Source organism: Anguilla rostrata, chromosome 6 (genome assembly GCF_018555375.3).
Source record: "Anguilla rostrata isolate EN2019 chromosome 6, ASM1855537v3, whole genome shotgun sequence".
In the NCBI taxonomy this organism is placed as follows: Eukaryota; Metazoa; Chordata; class Actinopteri; order Anguilliformes; family Anguillidae; genus Anguilla; species Anguilla rostrata.
Window position 1 is genome coordinate 42,784,474 of NC_057938.1, and position 26,352 is coordinate 42,810,825.

Consider the following 26,352-nt stretch of genomic DNA (forward strand, 5'->3'; position numbering starts at 1 on the left):
AACGAGGAAGACGAGGGGTGGGCGCGTTAGGCGAACCCCAATAAGCCGCGGAATAAAATAAAATCGTAATTACGTCCATTTTTCTTTTTTTTTTTCTTTTTTACGTGGTAGTTCTACCCAGCCGGGGGAGAGGGGGGTGGGGGGTGGGGGGTTAGCGACAGACGGCGAAATCCCCGCCGAAGCCGAATCCCTTCCGCGTCTGCGACGGCTAATCGGCTCGTCTTCGTTAAAGGCGGACGCTAATCCTTCGCTTCCCGCGCCGTGGCTGAAACGCCGCAGAGAGGCTCACCACCGCCCGTCTGATTCGCTGTCTCGACCGTCAATCACGCCGCCCGGTCCCGGGTTCACGGGCCGCGCCCGTTACCTCCGAGACGGCGGGGGGACAGAGAGTGACAGACGAAAGAGGGGAAAGACGAGGGGCGCTCTTTGTGATTTGAGTGAAGTGCGCTAACCTCTCTCTCTGACGACGGCGGCTGGAATTCCCCTTTTAAAAGGAGCCGCTCAGGGACGGCCGTGAAGCGGGCCAATGACAGGCAGTCTTTTTTAGGTGGACCCCAGTACCCACTGACATCAGAAAACCCCCCGGCCACACTCAGCTACCTGTTCGATGGATGTAGACGAGGCCCACAGGGCCACATGCTTTTGGGTCATGTGACCTACAGAGACTCAAAGGCAGCAGTACCTTGTGGCCCTGTTCCTGGGGCTTTGCATTAGATTGGGATTGGTCTCTCTCTCTCGCTCTGTCTCTATCTCTCTCTCTCTCGGTCTGTCTCTCTCTCTCTCTCTCTGTCTCTCCATCTCTTTCTGTGTCTCTCTCTCTCTGTCTCCATCTCGGTCTGTCTCTCTGTCTCTCTCCCTCTTGTTTCTCTCTTTGTCTCTCTCCCTCTGTCTCTCTCTCTGTCTCCTGTTAGCGGAGGTGCAGAGGAGAAAAATGCGCCGGCGCCGGGCCGGAATTTGTTCGCACCCCCTCCGCGCTTCGGCCGCGACGTTCGGATGTCGCCGCCGCCGCCGCCGCCGCCGACGAGAGATCGGGCGGTTGACGGATACGCCGGCCCGCGTATTCTGACGGGCGATTCCCGCCACGAACGCGTCTTTACCGCTCCGCGAAATGGCCCGCGATTCATTACCGGCCGCCGTCCGCTTCGCCGCCGTTCGACGCGGTTTACGACACCGGAACGTTCCGGAAGGGCCGCCTTTTTTACGCCGGCTTTTTTATATTTTGATCACGTGACGCGTCCACGGCTCGTCGCGCCGAGTACACTTCGTTCCGATTCGCGGTCCGAACCGTCATTTTCCGGGTCCCGCCCGCGTGCCGTATGGACACACACTGTGTCCGTATCTGCCGATACCTGGCGGCATCTCTGCGTGTGTCAGAGGGACTCTAAGGCGTCCGTTTAAGGAACGCCAGACACCCCGTAGCTGCCGTCTGTTAAAACGACGATCGCGGACGAGACGACCGGCGAGATCGAACGAGCTAACTTACCTGCAGGGCCACGCCCGCGGCAGACCAGAGCAGCACCGAGGGGGAACCGAGAAAAAAAGAAAAACGACAGGAAAGGACATTAGAAAAACCTCCAGTGTGATTTTAAAAAAAACACACATTGAGCTGTGCATCCCTGTGTTGTAAAGCGGTGTGGAATTGTTAATGTGGCGTAAGGTGACGTTATGTACTCCGTGGTAAAAAGCTGCCAGGCAGTGTTCAGGTGTGTTCTTCAGCCCAGGAGAGTAGTATTTTGTGCTCAGCATTCATTCGTCGCTAAAATGTAGTTACCAGAAAAAAAACGACTGCTATCGTTGAGAGAGAATTACGACAAAATTTAGACCAATTTTTACTTTGAAATATTTTTTTGGGTTTTTTGAAGTATTATCATCGTTCTCACGCTTAAATATTCAAACGTGTTTTTTTTTGCAACCGTTTTATCGCGAACGCTTCAAAAATAATTATTTAGGATTTAACTGTTACCGTTCGACGATGTTGCATTTCAAAGTAGCGTGCCTCATTAGTTTAGACCTCTTTTGGGGGAGCAATTAAAAAAAAGATATTTTTGAGATGAAATACCTGAAAGGAGGGCATAACTGACAGAGCAGAGTAACTGACAGGCTGGGATAACTGGGCGGTTGTAATACGTGACAGAAGAGAAAGATGCAAAGGGCTTTCATTTGTATATTTCTCTCTTCTTCTGTCTTTTCTTTCCTCCTCACACGAGGGCAACAAGCAAGAAAAAACATCAGAGGACTCCAATATCCATAATCCTCTGATCTTCACAGAGAACAAAAGGATAAGGGGGAGAGCGTGTACACATACACACACACACATACACACAGACACAGACACGCAGAGACATACACACACACTCACACACACACACAAACACACACACACACACACACACACACAGAGACATACACACACACACACACACACACACACACACGCAGAGACACACACACACACACACACACACACAGACACACACACACAGACACAGACACGCAGAGGCATACACACACACTCACACACACACACACACACAGACACGCAGAGGCATACACACAGAGACACACACACACACACACACACACAGACACACACACAGACAGACACAGAGACATACAAACACACACACACAACACACAGAGACATACACACACACGTGCACACACTCAAGCACACACACACACACACAGACACAATAATAACAGGTTGAGCGCTGTGCTCATTTTCCCAGCCTGTGCAGCAGCGCGGCTGTCGAGCTGTGTTTGGAGCCCGGAGAGGCAGCAGTGGAGCTGCCCGGCCACACCCCCCAGCTGCTCCCGAGCCCGTGCTGCAGCCAATGACGTCGCAGCGGCCCATCCCCCCCCCCCTCCTCCCCAACCCCCAGGACTCACTCAACCAGGCCTGTTTCTGTCTGCCTCAGCAGTAGAGCTCCAAATCTCTCCACTCTCTCAACTCCCTCCCTGCCTGCCTGCCTGCCTGCCTGCCTGCCTGCCTCCATCTCTCTCTCTCTCTCTCTCTCTCACTCTCTCCCGCTCCTCTTATTTTCCATCCACTCATTTTAATTACGCAGAACAAGCTGCGACGCATCTAGCCCGGGAGTTTAATTTTAAAAAAAAGGGGAGAAGGATAAGAGAAAGGAGGGAATGGAAGCGGCAGAGGGAGGTTAGAGGAAACAGAGGATCGGCGGCGGTGTTTACGGGGAGGGGACCCGGCTCCGGGGAGATGATTAACAACACTCCTTTCAGCCTTTAAGTGAATTAGAACGGGGGGGGTGGGGGGGGGTGGGGGGTTAGCGTCGTGTTACAGCAGCCTCAAATGTCAGCCAATGAGGTTTGAGAGCAGCACTCGCCAAAAATGTCACCAGATAGACCGAGGAGGAAGACGAGAGGGCTGTCTGAAGCAACGCCGATCCCCCCCCCCTCCCCGTTTCCCAAATAATAAAAATGTCCTCGAACAGACCGAACCCCTCCACGTTCTGCTCTGGTAAAACTACCTCCCCGGTCACAAGCTGCCCCGCCTGAAATCGAAAATTCCGTCCCCTCCCGCCGCAAACTTTACCCGCCCTAGAAAAAAAATCACCCCGTCAACAATTTGCCCGCCCCCTCAGCTCCGAAGAACTGCCCCCAGACCGACGTCCTAATTCCGCCCCCGCAGCCTTGCCCCGGCTAACGCCCAGATCTAACTGCCGCAAACTGCCCCAGCTCCCCCCCCCCCCCACGTCCCTCCCCAGATCCCGATACGGCCTCTCTGGCCTTTTTAAAAAATGATCATTTAACAAATATGCGGATGAAAGCGGGGGGTGCTACACATTTTCCCATATTGTAACGTCCACACTCCCCCCCCCCCCCCGGTCTGGGGGTGCTGTTCTCAGCACTGCTGCTCGGCTCGCGGCGTTCCTGTGGATTTCTGTGTGTGTCATTTAAAGGGCCAGCCCAGCACGCCTCAGTCTCTTCTGCAGCTGCGGTTTCTTCCAAAGGCTGCGTGGGGGGAGGGGAAAGCGGAGAGACAGAGGGAGAGGGAAGGGGGAGGGAGAGAGAGAGGAGAAGGAGGTGGAGGAGGAGGGGGGGCTGGCCGTTTTAGAAGATGTAATGAAAACCACCAGAGCTCAGAACGCAGTGAGGGAAAATAAGATGAAGACAGCTGGGATCTTTTTGTCGTTGCCTTTTTTTTTTTTTTAAACCCCCCCTCCCCGCCCGAACATTTCGTTCTGCGGCGCCTCTTCTCCCCTCTCCCTCTCCTTCTTTCCTGCTCTCCCTCTCCCTCCCTCCTTCCTGCTCTCCCTCTCCCTCTCTCCTTCCTGCTCTCCCTCTTGATCTTTTTAAAAATTCAGAGCCCACCCCCTTTTGCTGTAATGGTTTATTTATTACGGCGAATATACAGCTTCTAAAACTAGTTCTGGGCTCTCATTCCCCACAAGACTTTAAATCATCTCACGCTTCAAATTCTCCGCTGCTCCCCGTTCCCCCGTCTCTGTCACATTCGTTCCCCCTCCTTCACTCTTCCCTCTCTCCTCTCCTCCCGTCTCAGCTGAATAACCTCCTCAGAATCTAAAAATCTTTCGCTGTTTCTTTAACTCTTCAGTGCAACAAGGAAGGAGGGGAAAGTCTACTTCCTTACATTTGCCCGTTTTAAGCCCAGAATTAAGGGACTCGGATAAAAAAAAATAAATAAAGGTTTTCGCAGCTGACGAACGATCGACTGCGTTCGCCGTGCGGCTCGGAAAGATAAGGGACCGAGGGAAAAGGACAGGAAGAGAAAAGGAGGAGGAAGACGAAGGAGGAAAAGGAGCCGGTCGAGAGGCCCCGTCTGAGGGGGCTCTGATCCAACAGACGGAGAGAAGAAAAAAAAAGAAGCTTGTTGCTTCCAAGCCGGCTTGGAATTCCAAAGATCTTTAAAAACACCGTTTCTCCGGCCCTCAGAGCCCTAATCTCAGTCTTTAAAAAAGCGGCGCCTTCTTCCTCAGCTTCGAACGTTCGCTCCGAACCGGAGAGCCAACGGAGTTCACAAATAATCAAAGATCTGACATAGGGGATATATTCTCATTTTTCTTTTCACCCCGCCCCCCCCAAAACATTTTTCTGCCTCATTTCCTTAATTAGAAGAGGGGCTGAGGAGCAGCCTGATTATTATCTTGAGGAGAGACAACATTAAATGATATTGAGGCGGGAGGTTGGGGTCGTAGCAGCACTGTCATTTAAACATTTATATCTGGCTCCTCATTATTTTCATTTCATCTGTGACACGCCCCCTGAGTGTTGCTACCCTTGGATTTCAAAACTAACTTCCTCGTTTCCGCTTGTAACTCTTTTTTATTTATTTATTTTTTTTTCCCCCTTCTCCTACAAACTCGGAAACGCCCTCCCGCGTTTGCGAGCCCGGCCTCGTCACTGCGACGTCCTCCATCAATTTGGGGGAGTGCGAGACAGGCGAGGACTCTTAATTCGCTCCCACTTTTTTGCGCAACGCGGAAAACGGGTTCGCTTAGCTGGCACGGAGACTGCGGGTTCTTGACCGACCAGAGGGGGCGCCATCGCGCAAAATAGCCTTCCCGAAACCCCCCCTCCCGGGGCGACGGTACCGTCAGGTTACGCAACGCTCTGATAATCTGCCGGTCAGTTGGTAAGGATTCAATACAATTCCATTTCAAAATGGTGAATTCAATTACAATTGGAAAAATATAGGCTGTGTGTTCTATCAGGGAAAATGGAAACCCTGAAGGCTGAATGCGAAAGTCACGTGTAAAGTAAACGGCCGCTGACTACACTGATAACGGTCAATGGTCATAACCAGGGCGTGGCACTGCACTGACCGCATGCTCATAACGAGCTCCTACGCTGGCGGGTCAAATCCAAAATTTGTCACGTCTCTCCCTCTCTCGCTCCCCATTCTTCCTGTCTTTCTACATTGTCTTGTCCAATATGAACCCTCCCCCCCAAAAAAAAAAAAAAAAATTATATATACATACATAAATAAGATGGTCATAACTGAGAACAGTCCTGAATGATGTGTGAAATATAAGCTACCACATAACAGTGGGGATGATATCATTATGAAAATGCCTCAGCCAGGTGAAGGCCACACAAAAACCTTCCCATGATTCCACTTATGTAAATAAGTAACCACACAGATAAAAGATCAAAAGTTTTCAATAAAGAGTAGGCCAATGATTAGAATATTCTGGCATACTTCCTACATCATAAATGGCTTCCTTTATCTTTCCAGAAAGGGCATTTTATGTTGGCAACCATTACATACCTGACTAAAACCACATCACAGGTGCACGAGCAGATTACAGAGAAATTCCCCATCAGCGGTGTTATTTACAGTTAGAGTTTGTAAGGCCTGGCAGGAAATCCCGAAAGAAAAATACATTTTTAATGAGAGGATTGCGCTTTTTTTTTTTTGCTGATTTCATCTCGCAAGTTAAAAACAACAGACCAAAAGAATTTTGGAAACTACAGTCATGACGCAGCAAACAACATCATTTCTTAAAGTAACGCGTCTCAAAATGGCATGACTTAAATGGAAACACGCACAAAAATGTGCACACAAAGCTAAAAGGAAGAGAGAAAAAACCCCACGTGTCCAAACGCGCAGCCAAACACAGACAGACCCCAACGCGGGAAAGCGTGGATGGCTTTAAAGGAGGGAAAAAAAGAGAGCTCCTAATCACATATTCCATTATCTGCAAGCTCCGATAGAGAGAGAGAGAGAGAGAGGGTGTGAGAGAGAGGGAGAGGGAGGGAAGAAGAGAGGAGAGGAGGGAAGAGAGAGAGAGAGGGAGGAGAGAGAGAGAGGAACGAGAGGGCAAGCGAGGGAGGGAGAGGGAGAGAGACAGCGAGGGAGAAGGAGGGCAAGAGAGAAAGGGAGAGAGACACAGAGATGAAGAGAGAGAGACGGAGAGGGAGAGAGCGAGGGAGAAGGAGGGCAAGAGAGAAAGGGAGAGAGACACAGAGATGAAGAGAGAGAGAGAGAGAGAGAGAGTCCTCCGCATGTACACGCAGGCACTCCGGCACTCTAATTAGCGGCGTCGGGCGGAGAGAGAGAGAGAGAGAGAGCGCTGCTAACGAGCACGAAGGCGAAAGCCGCATCCTCGCGGTTAAAGGCGAGGGTGCGAGGGTGCGAGGGGGGGCAGGGGCGCGGACAAATCCGGGGCGACGGCCGTTCACTTAACCCCCTAAAATACCGTCTCTCCGGCCGGGTCCCGCACAGAGCACCGGTAATGCCCCCCACCCCCACCCCCCCCCCCCCACCCACCCCACCCCACCCCACCACGCGCGTGCCGCCGCGCACAAATCAGGCTACGCTAATCCCACAGGCCGACCGACGGGGGAAAAAAAAATCCCGTCCGTGGGAGCCCGAAGAAATTATTACCAGTCGCGAGGCCACAATTTGCCCCTAAAAAGAGTAAGACCGAAGTCAATTTTGGGGAAATAATTCTATTAGCTTCCGTCTAATGGCACCAAAAACCATCGAGAACAAACATGGAGCGGCTTTTTCTTTTCCGCATTAGAGTCTAGACGGCTTCTCCCTGCTTAAATCTCATTATTCCTCTCACAAAAGTGCCCCAATTACCTCCATGAATTCAGGCCGGCAGTTTATTTTTCTCCCCTCTTAAATTGATTTCTGGGCTGAATTAATAAAAAAAAGTCGGAGCAGGTGTTTCCTGCTCCCGACACGACGACGAATAAATTCAAAGACGTCTTATTTCGCGTTTTTTAAATGCGGCCGAAACAAATGAAGCAGACGACCGTAAGGCGCCCTTACCTTAAGGTGAAAAAAATCTGAATTAATGGCGTGCTCTGAAATCGGTGAAAGGGAAGGAAGCCCCCCAACAGCATAATGGATAATTAGCATTACTCACAAGCCGGTGGGCCACACCGCTGGTTATAGTTTAAAAACAGACTATCCCAGAAGCATGAAAGCATACTCGTGTACACACAAATATGCATGCACCACACAAATCAACACAGATACAAAAATCACAATTGATGAATAACATCAGTGCTACAATAATTTCTTAATAAGGGGTTAGGGTGTGTTATATTAATGAACAGACACACACACACAATTTCAGTTCAAAATTCTCAACAATTATAAAAAGCCTCCTATAAATCACATGCTACAAAGAAAGCCTTCAGACTTGTTCTGTTCTGCCAAGAATTATTTCAGGTATAAAAACAAAGAAACAATACTTCTAGAGAACACAATCTAGCTGTAGAGGATGATGTCAACTGTCTGTAGGAAATCTACTCCAACTGAGTGTCTGTTGAGGAGATCATCATAACTACATGTACTCCACATCTCATACACCTGGCCACAACACATTAGCATGACCTTGCTATCTTTCCCATCATGCATTGGGGGTACTCAAGAGCATTATTATGGGTGGTAAACATGGCCCAGTTTTTCGTCCTCTGGTCGATTATCCATACATAGCAGTCTCATAAATAGGTCATCCAGGCATTGAATTCCGACATCCCCATCTCAGAATCCTTATAAAATTTCATTCTCAAGTTCCATGGCAAGGTCTGGGGGAAGTTTTCACCACGAATTAGAAAAAGAAATCCTTAAAAAGTCTCATAATCGCGTGCGGTTCTGCCATATATCCTGTTCAAATCCCGCTGCAATCATCAATGGCTCCGAGACCTCTTGATCTTGCGAAAGGATCCTCCTCCTTTTACCCGCGTCTTCCCGAGGCCGCAGAGCTGAGCGCAGGCAGTGGACCAGGCAACGGGAAAGCGGGCGTGTTACGTAAAACCCGCAGGCTTTCATCTCTTGCCATTCCTGACCTTTGGTCATCTTTTCATCTTGGCTCCCTGCAGCATCTCGGCCTTCTTCAGCTCCTGCTTTCAAACAGCCAGAGAACCGCTTTTTACCTCCTCTTACATCCCCCTGTCTAATAGCCAGGCGTGACCTGGTTCATACTTGGGAGGGGAACTCTTGGGGGGGGGGAAACCAAGTCGCGTGTTGCAAGAAGTGGCGTCCATTAACCAGTAGGGGGCAGTCTTCCCTTGGGACCGAGCATAAGACAAATTACGACCATCTACTCATCCCCCAGTATAACTGGCAAAACAAGCCCCCCCTCCCTTGGTTGATGTGTTCCAGCTTATTCTGTTGCAATATGGCTGCTGTGCATACACCAAGTGGGCGTTGCATAATGATGGTGGTTCAACTAAATTTTCCCTCCTTGATGTAAAGTGCTTGGAGATCCACAAAAGGCACTGTATAAATTAAATTCTCTTTTATCCATTTAAAATGTTCCATATATATAAAATTTACTCTAATTACTGTTACTAATGCATATCCAATGGGCATTTTGAAACCATTTTACAGCTGTCATGGATTTCCTATTTTAAAACAAACCCACTTAGTCAAATAGAATGCAACCCCCCTCCTTAAAAAGACTACATCTGTCCAACCAGTCATTTTCTTGGGGAATTTTATATCCCGGAGAACAAGCCTATTCGCCACAGAAAGGCCTCGCATCTTAGACACGCGTCTACTACGGCACGGGAAGGAGCCGGAATGGATCCAGGTGGGCTCTGTTTCCACATATGTTCTTTCCTACCTTTAGTTCACACATGCTAAGATGCCATTCGTGGCTCGCAAATGCCCTGTGGTGAATTCTTACGTGTCAGCGAGTTCGCTCGATTCACCCCCTGCGTACCGACGGATAAAAGCACCGCGTTCCGAATCTCAGTCTCCGATATTCATTCATTCCTTCGTTCATTTATTCAGTCGTTCATACCGACAAAAGGACGGGCGTGTAGGTGGGGGAATTGGTCATAACACCGACGCCCACTTCCGACAGACACAGCGGGGACGCTATTGTATTTCACATTCGTAAAACGGGAGGCAAAGTTCAAGTGGACGGACTCGAGGACTGGCAACCCGATACGGAACACGGTGGGGGAAAAAATACACGGTCCAATTATCTTTCGACAACCGGCGGTGATGGCGCGGCTGTGATTTAAAAAATTAATAAATAAATAAAAACTGCAACCCCGTGCCCCGACACCCAACAAAAAAAAAAAACCGTCTCTCGCCAGTCCAGATCCCCGACGGTGTTGTGCCGCGCGGCCGCCTCGCACGAGACGCTGTCAGCGCTATCGGCTCGGGTCGCGGTGGAGAACGCATTCCGTGCTCCCCCCCTCCCCCACTCGGAATACCATTTCCCCTCTGACTCCCTCGTCGCCGCGGCGACACCTCGGTGGCAGTAATCAAGGCGGCGTGACAGCGAGGAGAAACGCCGGCGGCGACAGCGGAGAGAGGCGCGCCCGCCGCCGGGTCCCGACGGCGCCCGGAGACGAGGGACGCGTCAGACGTGCGCGGGAAACCGTTAGCCGCCGCGGCTAACGAGCGTGCGGCCGGGACCGCGGTTTCCTAAGTGAATTTGTCGTACGCGTGCACATACACTCTTCTCCTAATTTACAAGTGGAGGGGGGGGCTCGATTCTGTATGAATCTGGGTCTATTAAACCCCCCAACTACCCCAGAAAGAACGAAGTATTCGATGAATTCCGTCTCCCTCCGCTCGATTCCTCTGCGCCTCCTCGCGCGCTCTCCGCGCTCCCGGCTCGAAGGTCGAAGCTCGAAGCGCGTTCGAATCGTTCCTTTAAAGCGCGAGCGTCGCGGCGGCCGGGTTAACCGGCGTCGCCCTTCTTCGTTCTCGTTTCGGCGGCTACGATCGACCGCGGCGAGCGCCGGCGAAAGGAGTTCGCCGTCGCGGCTCGCGAAGACGGTCCGAGCTCTTCGCCATCAAACGGCGGGGCCGCTTATCAGTCTCACGAGACCGTTTAGAGATTACAGAGCTGTACCGATACACGCCACGGCGCGCTGCCTTGCCCGTTCGGCCGATAAACACCGACGCCAAAACCTCTCTCTCTCTTTGCCGCACCTCACTCAGTGGAGTAAATATAGCGAGTTCTCTCGAGATAAATCATCTGCCCTCGTTGCCATGGCGAAGTCCCCCGGACGGAACTTTCCGGGACGCGTACCACCCGGGCTTCCCCCCGCCAACGAGCGATGAAAGGCACGGCGAGCAAACGAGCACGCGGAACGCCTGGCGCGCGAAACGACGCACCGTCGAGAAATCCGCCCTCGGTATATCCCGCAAAGACTCTCTCCGCTCGAAGGTTGCGGCGGCCTAAACGAGAACCGCGATGGACGGAAGTGCAGGTTTTTATCCAGGATGGTTTGTACGCGATGCACTTCAGGGGCGACACAGCTCAGGAGGTAAGAGCGGTTGTCTGGCAGTCAGAGGGTTGCCGGTTCGATCCCCCCGCCCTGGGCGTGTCGAAGTGTCCCCGAGCAAGACACCTAACCCCTAATTGCTCTGGTGAGTGCGAGGCATCAATTGTAAAGCGCTCTGGATAAAAGCGCTATATAAATGCAGTCCATTTACCATTCACCAATATCGTCGATGTGTTGTTCATCTTTGTATGGGCGTACGTGTTATTTGGAATTATCGAAACGACAGTCTTGCGCATCACGGCACCGATATGTTAACGTAAAGTCTGGGGGAGTGGGGAGTGTCTGCACGCTACATTCGAGGGTCCTCACATCGGCGTTGATGAGACTCGTTATGGCGACAGTGCTGCTCGGCAGTGACGGAAGCAATGTTTTCATTGAAGTGTTCAGTGTTCAGGCAAATGCGAGAGAGGAAACGGGGGACTTAAGAGTCAACACAACTGTTAAAAAATTGAAAATTGAAAAATTAAAAACAGGAAGGGAGATGGAGCTCCAGCGTGGTGATAAACAGGTTTAGGGCTCACTCAAGCATTAACTGTGGAGTTTTCAAGAGGCCCGTGTGTAAAAATAATAATAGTTTAAAAAAATTTTTTTAAATGCTCAATAACAGGTACATGTGTTTACATTTTTTAAAATTTAATTTAATTTAATTTAATTTAATTTAATTTAATTTAATTTAATTTAATTTGATTTAAAAAAAAAACTAGAAGATTATTCTTTTTTTAATTACCTTTACAGGACCATGTGGGGAATCCTGAGCATGTATATGAGCTGGATAAAAAAAACTGGGGTTACAGGTGCAATAACAAAAGAACATGTAGCGTGGGGGCGGGGTGGGGTGGGGGTGGGGGGGGCAGAGCATCCGGTTAATATTCCGGAGCCTGTTTACCGTGCTGTTGTCTGGGGGGGGGGGTGCCACACGGTGATAATGCCCCCTCAGATTCAGGAGCGCTCTGACACCGTCGGGTTCTCTACGGGGAAGTGGTAATCATGGAGCAATCTCTCACTCTGTGTGCAGTTCAGCAGGCCTCCTCATTAAACCTGCTTGATGGCTGCAAGCAGCAACTGAGTAATTGGAAAAAGGGCTCCTTTCTGTGGGCCAGCGATGAATCTGGGAAAGGGGGGGGGAGGAGGTGGGGAGGTGTTTTAAGCACTCCCACAGCTCCGGTGTAGAAACATATATATGTTCTCTTTTCTAAATGTCTATTTCATGGAAAACGCGGGTGGTTCTCCTTTGTGAGAATTGGTGTGCGCGGGGATGGCAGGCTCCTCAGGAGCGCCTGAATCTAATGTCCTCACAAGGTAATGAAGTTCTCACACGTTGCTGCTTATGTCCCCGCCTTGCTGTTCTCTCTAAAAGCTCCATGCAGGACTTCTCCCGGCAAAGGGGACAGGCAGAACGGGAGGAGGCCGGACACCTTAAGAGAAATATTCCCCCTCGCAGGAAAGCGCGTGTTCTTTGTGGGCGTATGCATGTGTGTCTGTGTGCGTCTGTGTGTGTGTGTGTGTGTGCCTGTGCGTGTGCGGTGTGTGTGTGTGTGTGTATGCAGATATGTGTGTGTCTGTGCGTGTGTGTGCGCGCATGTGTGTGTGTGTGTGCATGTATGGGCATGTTTTACTATCTTTGTGAGAACCACAAGGATAAAAAGATGAGGAAACCTACACAAGGTGGGGACTTTTTGCTGGTCCCCACAAGTTCAAGAGGCTGTTTTAGGGTTAGGACTTAGGGTTAGGGTTACAATTAGGTTAAGGTTAGGGTTAAGGTTAGGCATGTAGTGGTTGGGGTTAGGGTTAGAGGTTACGGAATGAATGTAAGCCAATGGGAAGTCCTCACAAATATAGCGCTACAAACATGTGTGTGCGTGTGTGTGTGTTGGGTGTGTGTGCGTATTTGTGTGGGAGAGAAACAGCACGAGAGCTCCCGGCCTGTCGTAACTCCGAGCTTCAGCGGCTCTCCTGTGTGCGCGCGCGGCGTCACAAAGCAGGCTGTTCCAGTCCGACCTGTTCCAGCAGCGGGTACGGTGCGATGACAGGGTGGCGCCCGATTATGTGTCAAGCGCTGGCAGAACGGCGGGCGTGTTTTCCAAAGACGCCGATCAGACGCACTGTTACACGATAGCAGGACACAACACAGCCCCAAAGACAACGTGGAAATTCAGTCTTGGGGGGGGAGGGAAGGGGGGGGAAAGGCACAAAAAGGCCTGCTTGAACCAGAGTACAAAATCACTTAAACACAGGGATTACACCACAAGCACAAGACACAACGTTTACGAAAAAGAAAAAGCAAAAACAATAAGCAAAGCAGACGGCAGACTAAACTGGAGGTGACGCAGTTCAATCGTAAGTAACATCCGTGCGTAAATAAATCACTCACAAGGGGAAGAAAAAAAAAAATGACTGAGGAAAAGAGCATTATTTTTACAATTCTCCTCCACGGCAGGGATTACACACAGACTAGAGCAGCAAACGTTTTCATTTGGGCCTTTTTTTTCTTTCGCTCTTCTCACCCCTCTCTTCATCCCCGTCGTTCCCATCTCTCTTTCGTCCCGGCGCCAAGACGATTTTTCAGTCGACGGACGAGCCATTATCCGACGGTGACAACGCGGGCCGCGGATGTTCCGCTTCCGCGAAAAAGAGCGGGAACCCATTAACCACGCTCCGCATCGCTACGGGCGCTATTCCTACGCCGCTTTTTTCCCCCCCGAATTCGAGAGACGAAGTTCACTCGGAACTCGCGGCGCTTGACGGCAGAGCTTTCGATCACGTGACCTCGTTGGGGGGGGGGGGGTAAAACAGAAGGGTGGCGGCGCTAATGGCGACGGCGGGATTGTCCGTGATGGAAATACTGAGCGATGCGATTAAGCTTCGGGACGGGACGACCCGCGGAAAGACCGGCGCGAGCTTCCTCGTTTCGGGCAAAAGGCCAATCCAATCGAACAGAAACACCTTCCCCGATCGGTATCGCGCTAACAAAGTGCCTCCGTCCTTCACTTACGCGACCTTCTCCATTTTGTCTAACGACTGAGGCTGTTGCCCGAAGAGCGGCCTGGGATGAACTCGGCTGGAGAGCCCAAAGTCGGTTTCTTCGTTTTGGGTCGCACATGGAAAGCGGGAGGAATGAAAAGCAACAGCTGTGATATTTGGGAGAGAGCGACGGAGGGGAAGGAGGAAAAACTCCAGTCCGGCCTGAGGAAGTTCAATGGCTCCTGAAGCCCCGCCCCCTGCCACCTCACAACAGGAAGCGCTCGCCAAACCCAGCGCTCGAGAGCCGCAGTTCGGCTGACTTTAGGCAGAAGTGAACACTGGCTTCAGGAAGGAAGACTCGGGGCTGACATCCTCTTTTATAACGGACGTACTGTAGGCGTGCCACGAAACCACACGTACACCCAATCTGCCTTCAGCTCGAAGTGACAGTTGAGGATTCCGAAAAAATCGGCGCCGAGTTCTCCCTAATGCTAAGCTAAAGGCTACTTGCCTGCTAAAGTCTTTCCAAAAACTGTAAATGAACAGAACAGCACAGAACAGCAAACGCAATTTTTTCAGATTTTCATGGGAGTTGGATTCCAAGCGACATTCAAATGCCAATGAATGGCTTCAAATGTGGCGTAAATCTCTAGGCAGCTGAATTACACAAGTCCAGCCGCTGAAACAGAAATGGGGGTTGCGAATAAACGAATTGCCAGAACCCCTGGCCTACTGAACACAAACAGCCCCCCAACACTGAATTGCCTCGAAAATTGAAAGTTCCGGAAGCTTCTGTTGACTTTCAGACAACAGAACCTTTATGCAGGAATGCATTTACAGAATTTCACTTTCAGACAGTAATGTTTGAATAAATTTGATCACCGTTTAAAGGAAGCAGTTATTTGTAATACATGGTATTGCTCCGTGGTCTTATTAAATTTTTACACATTTTCATTTATTCATGGGAAAACTACTGACTGTGCAACTCACTTGCATTTCCTGAGCTAAATCATCTTTTTGTCTCAGTTTGTCAAGGGCTTGAATAAATTTGGAGGCCACAGTATTTGGTTAATATTCTTTGCCTGAATAAAACACGATATTGCTATGGAAACACAAGGTATGGTTTTGTTCAAAGCCCTAATGCAATCATAAAGGCGGCCGGGTGACATGTTTGATGGTGCAGGCTAGAGGAGCAATAATGAAAATTTGTCTCTTGCCGAAACCCTAATTTAGAAAGACTGAGACCGACTGTCACTCAATAAGACAAGCTTGCGCTTTTCTATTGAATTAGCCGCTACTACCTGCGGGTTCATAAAACAGCTTTATTTACTGTGGCAAACTCCTGGATGTATGCACATGTGCGCATACACACACACACATAGACACAGCCACACACACACACACACACACACACACACACACACACACACACAGTATGCCTTGTTCCTGAGGTAGTCAGGTCTCTGGGAGGTCATGCTGCTTGAGAAATAAAAAAAAGTTTAAAAAAAAAGAAACTCTAACAAAAGAAACTGAATTACTAGAACATTCCCTCCAGCACCGTCTCTGCGATCCCAGCTATGTGAATCTGAGACTGACCAATTCATACCGATAGCCAGCTAGCAGCTTCTATAATTCAGTTATTAAAGGAAGAGATATCACACCAGAACATATTTTCAAACATTTCAATTGTCAATGATACATACTGAAAACAACAAATAGCACCCCCAAAAAAAGAAAAATCAATATTCAATTTTTGCTCAACACAAGAGAAAAGGAAAAATGAACTTCCATCCCAAGTGACGAAAGCGTGCAAACTGACAGAATGATTTGTTGAGTTAATATCCTCGGTCCTTCGCCATCCCCAACAACCGTCCCCATCAGGGACCGAAACACACCCAATAACTACGGTGTCCACCGAAGGCCAAAAGACGTGTGGAAACCTCGGGCGCTGCAGTACTTTTTTCCACAGCCTCGGTTTTCCTTTTTTAATGCAGTACAGCCAAACCCAAAAGTCCCCCAATTCCACAATAATGGCTGATGAGCAGCCTCGGCCCTCGAACCACCGTTAACCTGTCGTCAAGTGGTCGCCGGGTCCATTAGCGCCCTTCGAACCCAACCCAGCCTTCCCTGGCCCCCCCCCGTCTTATCCTTACCCACTGGACACAGGGGGTCACCTACCCGTCACCCTCTGGGGCCTTCCCATTTTTAAAAAAAGCACATGTCATTCCGCTAGCCTATCGGCAACTGGGGAAGCCCTCCCGGGCCAGTCAGCGGCGCCGAAACGCGAGGTCTTGCACTATTACATAACAGAAGGCATTTGCATGTTGAACCTCGGCCAAGACCGGATTAGCACCATTTGTTATGACTTATCGGAGTCATTTGTAAATATGAGGAAGGCATTCCGTCACCCTTGACTTTAGAGGGAGAGCGAGCGAGCGAGCGAGAGAGAGAGAGAGAGGCCTTTGTTAAGTGAGAGATAATTTAACGTCGCTGAATGGGTCTACACTCGAGGCGAGTAAACGTACACACGGATATAAACACGCACACAGACCCAGCGCTTTAAGTCGCAGGCATCGAAAGGCCACCGGGCTAGCTCCTGGCCGCGGGCCAGCTCTCGGATTGGCAGACAGTAGCGCGTCTGAGTGCGAGCGCCCGGTGCCGCGGCGGGATGCGACCACCGGCGACGGAAATTACACCGCGATCGGGAGCTCTCCCCGGGCCCCGCGCGCACCCCGAAAACTCTCGAGGCGATGGGAGGGGTGTCGGACGATGCCGAGGAGGGGGGGCGCTGGGACGGAGGGGGGGGGCTGGGGTGTAAATGCCGGGAGGGTGTCGTCATCACTGATAGCCCCCCCTCCCCCCGCCACCACACGCCCCCCAGCAATACGCGAAGTGGGGGGTGGGGAGGGACAAGTGGCTTTGCTCTGACACGGCTAGTTTCCCCAGAAACAATCTGGGAAATACAGTGACACGGCAGAGGGGATTAAAGTTCTAAGACAGAAGACAGTGGGCCGTAAAGAACGAAGCCAAAGGGCTGAGGAGCCTTTAAAACAGGAAGCGTGCTCTGACACTTCTGCACCTACGGCTGTTCTGTTCCACCGACTGTTACACAAATGCATATTTTATATATATCCTGAAGTCCTCAGTTAATCTATTCTATACATCAAAGATGTGTACGCATGTACACAGCATGGGCCTATGCACGCACGCACGCACACACACACAAAGCTGAGGTAGAACCCTGACCATTTTTAATAGAGATAAAGCACCTTTAAGGAAAAATGGAGGGGGAGAAAAAAACTTTTTTTGGTCAAGCTTCCAACCGTGAAACAAGATCCTCGAAGATGAAACGAGATCCATTTTCCAGCGCAGGTAGAGCAGCTTTATCTCCGTCGCTAATGTTCTTAGCGCGGCGGCGCGCCGCGGAGTTGGGCCTCCGCCGCTCCATTAAGACGGAGCTGGCGCTCGCAGACGGAGAAGGCTGCCCACGCCGTGCCTTCTGGGGCGGCAATTAAACGCTCCTTAAAGGATTTGAAAACCGCGGCCGTTTTCGAAGGCGTGCATTTACTCATTTACTTATTTATTTTTAAAAACGGTTCTGCCGGTACCGCGCGATTCGCTGCCGGTGTTCCCGAAGAAAAGAGGCGCCGCGTGTTCGGCCGTTAACGTTCCCCCGGTTTTCCGCCCGTTAACCGTCTTCCCGTTTACGTTTGGGCTCGCCAACGAGGAGAAATTCGATCGCGCTTAAAAAAAAGGGGACGAAGATAAACATTCGGCCGCGGGCGTCTAACATCGCGTAAGATTTTTTTTTTTAAACAGCCGTTCTCCCAATTAAAGCGCGGGGGCTTAAGGAACCCGGGGTCAGGCTCCGACGCGGCGATCCGCGCGGCAAAAAAAAAAACGATTCGAATTTAACGCTTCGGAAACGGCGTGACGTGTTCCTGGTATCGGCGCGACTCAAATCCGGTTTCCCTGCGCTTTCCCCCCCCCCCCCCACAATCCTCAGCTCTCCGTTACAAAAGAGAAACGCTCGATCCGGGATTCGGTTCCGGATTTCGGCCGCGAACGCTCCACACATTTAGAAAAGGGATTCTCTGAGAAGAGATCGAATTCACACGTGCCCGACCACGCGCTTACGTTTCGCCAAAAGAGCGGCGTTCGCCGCGCTGCGCGAAGCGGAGAATTATCTTTCGGTCCAAAGAAAGAAAAAAAAAAAGGATGCGCAACTCGCCTAAATGTCAACATCCGACGCGCGTCGATTGCAACACTTGCGAAGTCGGCGTGACGGGCCCATTGCAACACAGCAGCAGCTGCTTCAGGGCGCCAGCTCTAAAAGCCACCCGTGCAGCTCCTGACCGAAACGGGACGCTAACGGAGATGCTACACGGCTAGCTAGCTACAGTCGATGACCCCCCATCCGAAAAGGCCAAGAGTGTCATTCTTGCAGTGGTCAAAGCAGGACAGAGCGGAGCCGTTTTAGCTGCTTCTAAATGTAGTTCGTGGCCGGGCCGTAGCCAGAGACCTTTCAAACCGAGCCAATCGGTGAGCGGTGGGCACAACTCGAGCGCCACGCTCAGTTTCTACATCGAGTAAAAGCGCAGCCCTACGAAAAAAAGGCAGCCCGTTTATGTTGTTCTATTCCCACATTCAAAACTTTAAAGACGAAGCGACGGCAGCTCGCTGACTAGAGCCGCATTTTGATATGTAGACTCGACCGCGGAAGCCACAGTTCCAGCCTCCGCTGTTTGAAGTAGAAAACGAGTGTGTTTTTCTCAGAGACATTAGCGCCATACGCGGGAGGCTATAATGAAGCGCGAGGGAGAACCCTTTGACAAATTGGCGACATTAGCGAGTACATGTGTGCGTGTGGACTCGCAGGTATGCCGCACAGTCTTACATCAAAGCAACGTGACACCGGACTCATCACCGCAGTTTACCGCTGTCAAGGTTTTTGCGTGAAATATTCCTGTGGAAATAAAGACGATACATAAACAAGAGGCATTATTCTTCATTTTGAACCTATGTTTTCATTCACGGTTATATAACTGCAGGATTTTTGGTATTTGTCTCAGTGTTTGAGCGAACCTTTTGCGCTGGATTAGGTACTTGGCAGAATTATGAGCACTCATAATATAAGGCGAGCGCCTAATTTTTTGATGAATTTGGAATGTTAATATCGCAACAAGCGCACAGAACTCACGAAGGAATATCGCCGCGCGCCGCCCCAATAATAAAAACAACGCGAGACCGCGACTAAAAATAATGGCGCGATCAAGAAAATTTACCGCTCGTCTTTCATGCATATTGAGGCCATTACCCATCCGGTCGCCATGGCAACCGTTAACACTGCCCCCCCCCCCCCCCGCCCTCGCTCGAAGGCAGATGTAATTTCAGACTCCCGACAGCCAGGGGGAGCGGTGAGAATATTCCGCTCGAGCCCTGGGCAGCAGCAGCAGCTGATGATAAACGATAAAAATATCCTGGAAGGTTAGCGCATGGACCGTACCACTCCGCGCCTCCCCCCCCCCGGGGGGGGGATTCGGCTATACGCGCAGGCCTCTGCGCGGGGGGGCTAATTTTACGCGGGTCGCTTGGGGGTGTCGGAGGTTCCGCTGACAGGCGCTCCCTGCTCCTGCTCCTCAGTCAGCAGAACGGCAGGTGAGAGGGGGGGAGCGTCGGACGCCGCGCGCGCGAACGCACGCCACGCACACACGCGCGCACGAGGCTCGGCGGCTTCTGCCGACGTTTAATTAAGACTGCGCCTCGCAGCCCCGCAGGTGTGCGGCGGCGAGCTTCGCCCCACGTCCCGGCGCGTCGGCTGACGAGTCGCGGCTGAGGACAGAGGCTGATATACGGGGGCGTACAAACCACCCCGCGACCCGAACGACAAAGAGCTTCTCCACCCGAGTCGATCGAAAAGGCATTGAAAAACTCTCTATGTCATAAACACGCAGGTGGTAACATACACTCCATAAAAATACAGGAACCCAAAGAACATCTTATAGCATGTCTTTCAATACGGCTTCTACCCTTTTACAATACGGATACCTGTGTCACCTTCCAAAGGTGTGACCGTGGCAACGACCATTCCCCCAATTTAAAAAGGTACTAGGACTACAGGCAATGCTTCGTGACCATACAAAACCCTCATTTCTAGATATTTCTGTATGTTGTTTCTGTGTGCAGGTGTGTGCGGTAGAGAGATTGGAAACGGTGTTACACGTTAGCGGAAGCCCGCTCTAGCGTCTGTGCGCTCCGTGCTAGCGCATGCCTGTGTGCGCACGCTCTCAACAGGGATTATATCCAAACACATCACTCCCTTCCCTATGCGTAGCGTGGCGTGTATTAGCCTAGCTAAGGCTCCGGCAGTTAAGGGTGACGGAAAGTTAAGACCGCGAACACGCTAAGTCGGTCCGCATGAAAGCATCACAGAAGAAAATAACCGAAAAAAAAGCAAAAACATTTTTTTAACCCGCACTCCCCAAATGAGAAAAAGGAGGAAAATCATCTTTGCAGATCGGAATCTTCCCCGCTAATACGTACAGCTGGAAATGATCCAATATCTAAAGGCCCGGAGGCGCGGCGAGGAATAAAGTTACCGAATTCAAATAAATCTCCCCCATCTACCCAAGGCTTCGACACTTAAGAAGCGGGCTGACACATCAATGCAATCTTAACTTGGTAAAGCCTTTCGCGAGCGCAGTTTATAGATACCGGGGTGCGGAAAAGCGGCCGTCTTGTGCGTCTCCCCTAATCTCAGAAAGCGGAGAGAGCGTCCAACGACGCTACGATCTAATCAAACCGAGTTACACACTCTGAGCCCGAATCCAGCTCTCGAATTCCCCCGTGCGCACCTCTGCAGCTATGCTTGACTTCACAAAATATCCTCAATTACTCGTCAAGTCTACATCCTTTAAGATTTCCATCTTTCGTGGGGGGGGGGGGGGAAGGAAATCTACTCTGCCAATGCTAACTTGCTCTTTTCAGCTCGTGCAGAAGGCAGGGTTGAAACAAAAAACTGCGATTTTTAAACGTGACGGATGAAACGTGGCCGTCAGCCACGAAATGACCGGTGGAGACTTGCACCGTCTGCCCAGAGCGAGCGGACTGCAGGCTGCTGGTGCCGGGGGCTCCCGATTGGCCCGGGCGAGCGCTGAGCCCGCCCCCTGACTGGCAGGCCTCTGCACCAATGGGCTGCTGACAGCTCAGGAAGCAGAGGGGAGCAGCAGAAGGAGGTGCTGCTGCTGCAGCGGGAGAGAGAGAGAGAGAGACCGTGCAGTAAGCGAGGCCCTCTCTCTCCCCCCGTTCCGCTCAGACCGCGCTGTCCTCTCTTCGCCCGCGCCTTCCCGCCGCGCGGCGAGCCCAACGCGATGCGAGACGTCACGCGGGGGCGCGCGGCCTCCTCGTTCGCGGTCGAAGCGAGGAGGCCGCGCGGAAGGCCGCGGACGCGCTCCCCGAGCTCAGCCCACGCTCATGCAACGAACGCGGCCATGATGACTGCGCGGCGACGCTGCGGCAGCACAGCGACGCTAACGGCAGCCGAGAGGCTGAGGAACGCAGGGAGCGCGGAGCCGGGTTCGAACGGAGCCCAGCCGTAACGGCTCTGCTCTCAAACTTCTCTGCACTGCAGCCTTTTGTTTTTACACACAGGCTCGGCTGATTTTAGCCCCGCCCCTGAGATTCTCTTCATGTGCCCCCAATCACAAACTTTGCTGTAGGGAGGCAGCTTTCTGTGTTCACAGAAAAATTCAGCTCTTATAAAAATGTTTTTTTTATATTATTCTTTAACTTCAGCAATCGCAATTTGTTTCATTGCGCATGTTGATCATATGTAAATTCATAGAACCTGAATGTATAGAAAGAATGTGTTTATTTTTTCTGAAATACTGAAATCCACGCACACACATCGAGTACATCTGCTGAACACATGCATATGCTTTTAACGTTTGCCATCTACAATGCAGCCTGTACAAATTTTGGTGCCTGCTTTTAATACTGCAGGTAGAGAAGATGCTATGTTGTATAGCTGACAGTTTTTTTAATTCCACTAAACACAAATATAAATCGCTTTATTCCGGGCTGATACCAATATGAAAGGTATTTCGTGTTCACATGTTCCATTTCCTCAGCTCTCCCCGACCCACAGTACGACTATTGTTCAGGTTCCAAATATAAAAAGGCTTTGGATGCGATAACAGTAACGCGGGCCAGTAATAGGCAAGGGGGTCTTCCGCAATAAAAAAAACAACCCTGTGGGCTTACGGTTAGTGAGGTTTTCTGGGTAAATGTGGCGTGTGTGTGTGCGCAGGCGTGTGTGTGTTTGCAGATGTGAGCGAATGTGCGCGTGTGCATGTTGAGTGCGCATGTGTGCGTGCATGCGTTTGTATGCGTGTGCGCATTGGCATGCGTGTGTGTGCACGTGCATTTTTATACGTGTGTGTGTACACGTGTGCGTCTGTCGGCCTGTGTGTGTGTATGTGTGTGTGTGTACACGCGTGTGTCTGTCGGTCTGTGTGTGTAGTATGGTGTGTACGCGTGTCTGTGTTGTGGTCGTGATGTGCGTTTAGTTGAGGATGCGACAGGGACCAGCGTCACTTACAGGAAGGCTGGATGGTCTCTCCTGCTGGACCAGGCCCATCTCCTCGTGGTTGGGCTTCCCGGGGGTCATGGCCGGCTGGCTCCTGTTCCCGTAGCTTTCCTGAGGAACCTCCTGGAGACGCACACACGAGAGGCAAGGAGAGCACCGGGGGGGGTGGGGGTGGTGGTGGCGGTGGGGGAATAAATCAATCACGCATTCAGCTTTATTCAAAGAGAAATCGATGCCTTCTGCTTTACGGCTGAGATTGTTTGGAATCAGAAAGGAGGGCATCAACCACGGAAACTCCGCGCTGCTCGTTTCGACGCTTCTCATGTTTGCTAAACAGGCGATGACTCACGCCTCGCGGTTACTGGCTGCTGTTGGGCGCAGCGCTTAACAAGAGAAACGGCCGCGCGCGGTAATTAGAATCTGAAGAGCCCGGCTGGCTCGCGGAAAAAGGGCCCTGGCAGCACACCGTAGGTAAAGTGGAGAACGCCGGGCGGCTTTCCCTTGGACCAATAAAAAGGGACTACGCCCCCCCCACCCAGACACCCACCCACCCGACACGCGGCCCGGAGCGACCATGTGATCGAGATGAGCCAATGGCCCTGGCTCCCCGCTCAGACGCGGTCCCGCAGGCCCGCACGGCGGCTGAACGAAGCCAAGCGTGAGCGCCGCGCTCTCGACTCCCCGGCAAAACCAGCCGGAAAAAAAAACCAGCGTCGGCGTGCGAGGCCTCAACCGGCTCGGCTCGGCTCGCCGCGCCAGTCCAGGCCGGTCAGAGTCGACCGGGGTCAAAGGGCGGCGCCGTGGAAACGGACGTTTAATTCCACAAAACTGCCGAATGTGCCTTCTGCAATCCAGCCAACCTTAGCCACTTAATCAACAGTTTGTTCATAAATATCTTACAAATTGAATAAATAGCAACCCGGGCAACCCGGAAAGTTCCATTCCATGCCAGCTAGCACGCGTGCTGCAAATTCCCATAATTGAAAATAAAAAGCAGACGAAATAGCACCCGTTTTTTCTTTTTTTTTGCGAAAGGGAAATAGGTCTGTGTCATTTCTGATTCAGTGGAACTGAATGTAATGATGTGTCAATCCAGGGGTGGTGTTGTGACTCTTGTCCTGACAGACTGGTTCCAAAGCTCTGGCTTCACACACCGTAGACGGCACGTAACAAATTTGCAGTTCGCCCGTGTACTCAAGGCACGCTAATACTAAGGAACGCTAACATTAGCACAAGGGGAATACAGGATTCTTAAAAAGGAAACGTGAGGCAAACTGAGCCGCAAAATGTTAAGAATTGTTTTCCCACTTGGCTAGCAACCTACAAGGTGCCTGTTGTAATATTCAAAGCATAAATATCACATTCAAATTAAGAAAACATACTTAAACGCAATATATTTGAACATTTTGGTGCTTCCATTTGAACATTTCCGCTAGCATGGATCAAGGCTAGGCTACACCTTCATCTGTAATATACAGCCTTGGCTGTTTGTTAGAAACAAAGTCCAGGGATCATTACTCATTTTCAACCAGCTAGCAGAAGGTCTGCCACTTAATTCACTGGTTCAGTTTTTAATGAGCGTGCACATGACCACACAGGCCACTGATTCCTATGTGCTAGTAACACTAGACTTCAAAACAAACAGCCCTATTTAGGTTTTTAGTTTCATTTGAAAGTAAATACGCGCCAGTGTAACTCAGACATCCATGCTACTGTACGAAGCTGTGTGTTCTGGCAGAAGGCCTAGAATCTTAATTGTTATTAAATGTTCTGAAACAAATAGCTTTGTATGCCATTTCCAAAGTAAGTGCACACCGCTTCCTATAGTAAACACATACTGAAGGCGTGTCTACACACAGTCATTCTTTCAATTTCTTAAAAGCAGCAAACGTGTGTACAAACACAACGCTGATTAGCTCATGCCAATTCGACAGCATCACCGTGGAAACGGGCGGGAGCGGTGGGGGTGGGGGTGGGGGTGGGGGGGGGGGATGTCGCACTCCTGGTGCTAAAATCAAACTCAGTCAGGCACGTGCGTTTACTCGAGCGGAATGCCGCGGAATATGTGGGTCACAGGCAGGTCAGCCTCATGCCAGTGTTTACAGTCGGGTGATGACATCACCGGCCACTTTTGCTTTGACTGTGGGAACTGCCGCATTCCAGCTTTCACACGACGAACGACGAGGGCTGCTATTCAGGAGGCCGCAGCGCGAGGCTAAAACTGAACGAGGCTAAAAATTGAAAAAGGAAAGGAAAAAAAAAAAATAAGGCCGGGGAAAACTGTCAATTACCTGCCCCCCCCCCCACCTCGCGCGATGCTGCGACGCCGTAAAACGACGAGCGGGTTTCGCTTTTCGGTTTCGCGCGCGCGCGCCCGCTGGGTCGGACGAAGGAAGGCGGGCGCAAACGTCCCCGTTGAGAAACGCGGCCGAAGCCGTTCAACGTTTTGCGCCGTTTCGGGGAAAAAAAAAAACGCTCGAGCCCGTTTTCGCCGCCTGCCTGCCGGGGGTTTTAGCACATTCCGCGAAGACTCCTTACGATACCCGGTTTTTTCCGTGGAGCGGCCTTACGAATAAGGCCCACGACCGACTCCCTCCGAAAACCTTCGCCCGCGTGACCGAACGCATTCTGGAGGCCAGCTTCCGAAGCGCGCGTGCGCGGGATATGCAAATCCGAGCGGTTTAAATCATTTCAGATTTACAAACAGAACGGTATAATATTAGGCCGCGCTGCACCGGGGGGGGTGGGGGGGGGGGGTTTGTGAGTGACGGCCGGCGATGCGGACGCTTTTTCTCTCCTGCTGGAGGTGGGAAGGAACGCATTCATAAATGCATGAGCTCATGCAAACTACGCGCAGGCCTCGGCCTTGAAAAATGACTCCTACCAGGAACCTAAATCCCCACGGCGGCCCGCCCTCCCTCGAACCTCTCCCACGTCAGCCGCGCTGACCGTGTCAATGCACGGGCGGCTCGCTCCGAGAGCTCTCCACGCTCTTCCGAATGCATTAGTCATTCAGACACCTTTAGATGCAGATCTCCACCAAATCTCTGCCGCTAATGCCATTAATATTCATTAAAAATTAAACTTAATTGCATGTCTTTAAAAGTGCCCCGCACCCTGGCACATCCCGGGGGCCTAAAGCCAGTCGTTTCAGATTTAACTATGCAGCTCATCTGTGTCTGATATTGGCTGTGTGCCCGAGTGTGTGTGTGTGTGTGCGTGTGTGTGACTGAGTTTGTGTGGGTGTGAGTGTGAGTGCTAGTATGTGTGTGAGCGTGTGTGAGAGTGCATGTGTGTGTGTGCGTGTGTGTGACTGAGTGTGTGTGTGCGAGTGTGCTTGAGATTGTGTGTGTGTGTGTGTGTGCGTGAGAGAGTATGTGTGTGTGTGTGTGCGCGTGTGTGTGTTGAGGCAGGGAGGATTTAGTAAGCACAAAAACAGAAGAACAGGTCTACTGCAATACCCCACGTCACACAGGATCAGTTCATTTGCAGTTGGGAACTACTAAACACAGTGCCGCTTTATCAGGCCACCAAATTTATGTCAACAAACA

At 51.1% G+C, this 26,352-nt stretch overlaps 1 protein-coding gene across 7 annotated transcripts in view; it reads right to left on the reverse strand.

Annotated features, from left to right (window-relative positions):
* Positions 1–26,352, reverse strand: part of arid1b (AT-rich interactive domain 1B) — a 113,146-nt gene that overhangs the window by 53,493 nt on the left and 33,301 nt on the right. For 6 of the 7 annotated variants that reach the window (XM_064339832.1, XM_064339836.1, XM_064339830.1 and 3 more), the window contains one exon: positions 22,814–22,924. The exons of the other annotated variant lie outside the window; for it this stretch is intronic. In XM_064339832.1, the coding sequence (XP_064195902.1) occupies positions 22,814–22,924 (111 nt within the window). The remainder of the gene's footprint in view (positions 1–22,813; positions 22,925–26,352) is intronic. 7 annotated transcript variants of the gene reach the window in all.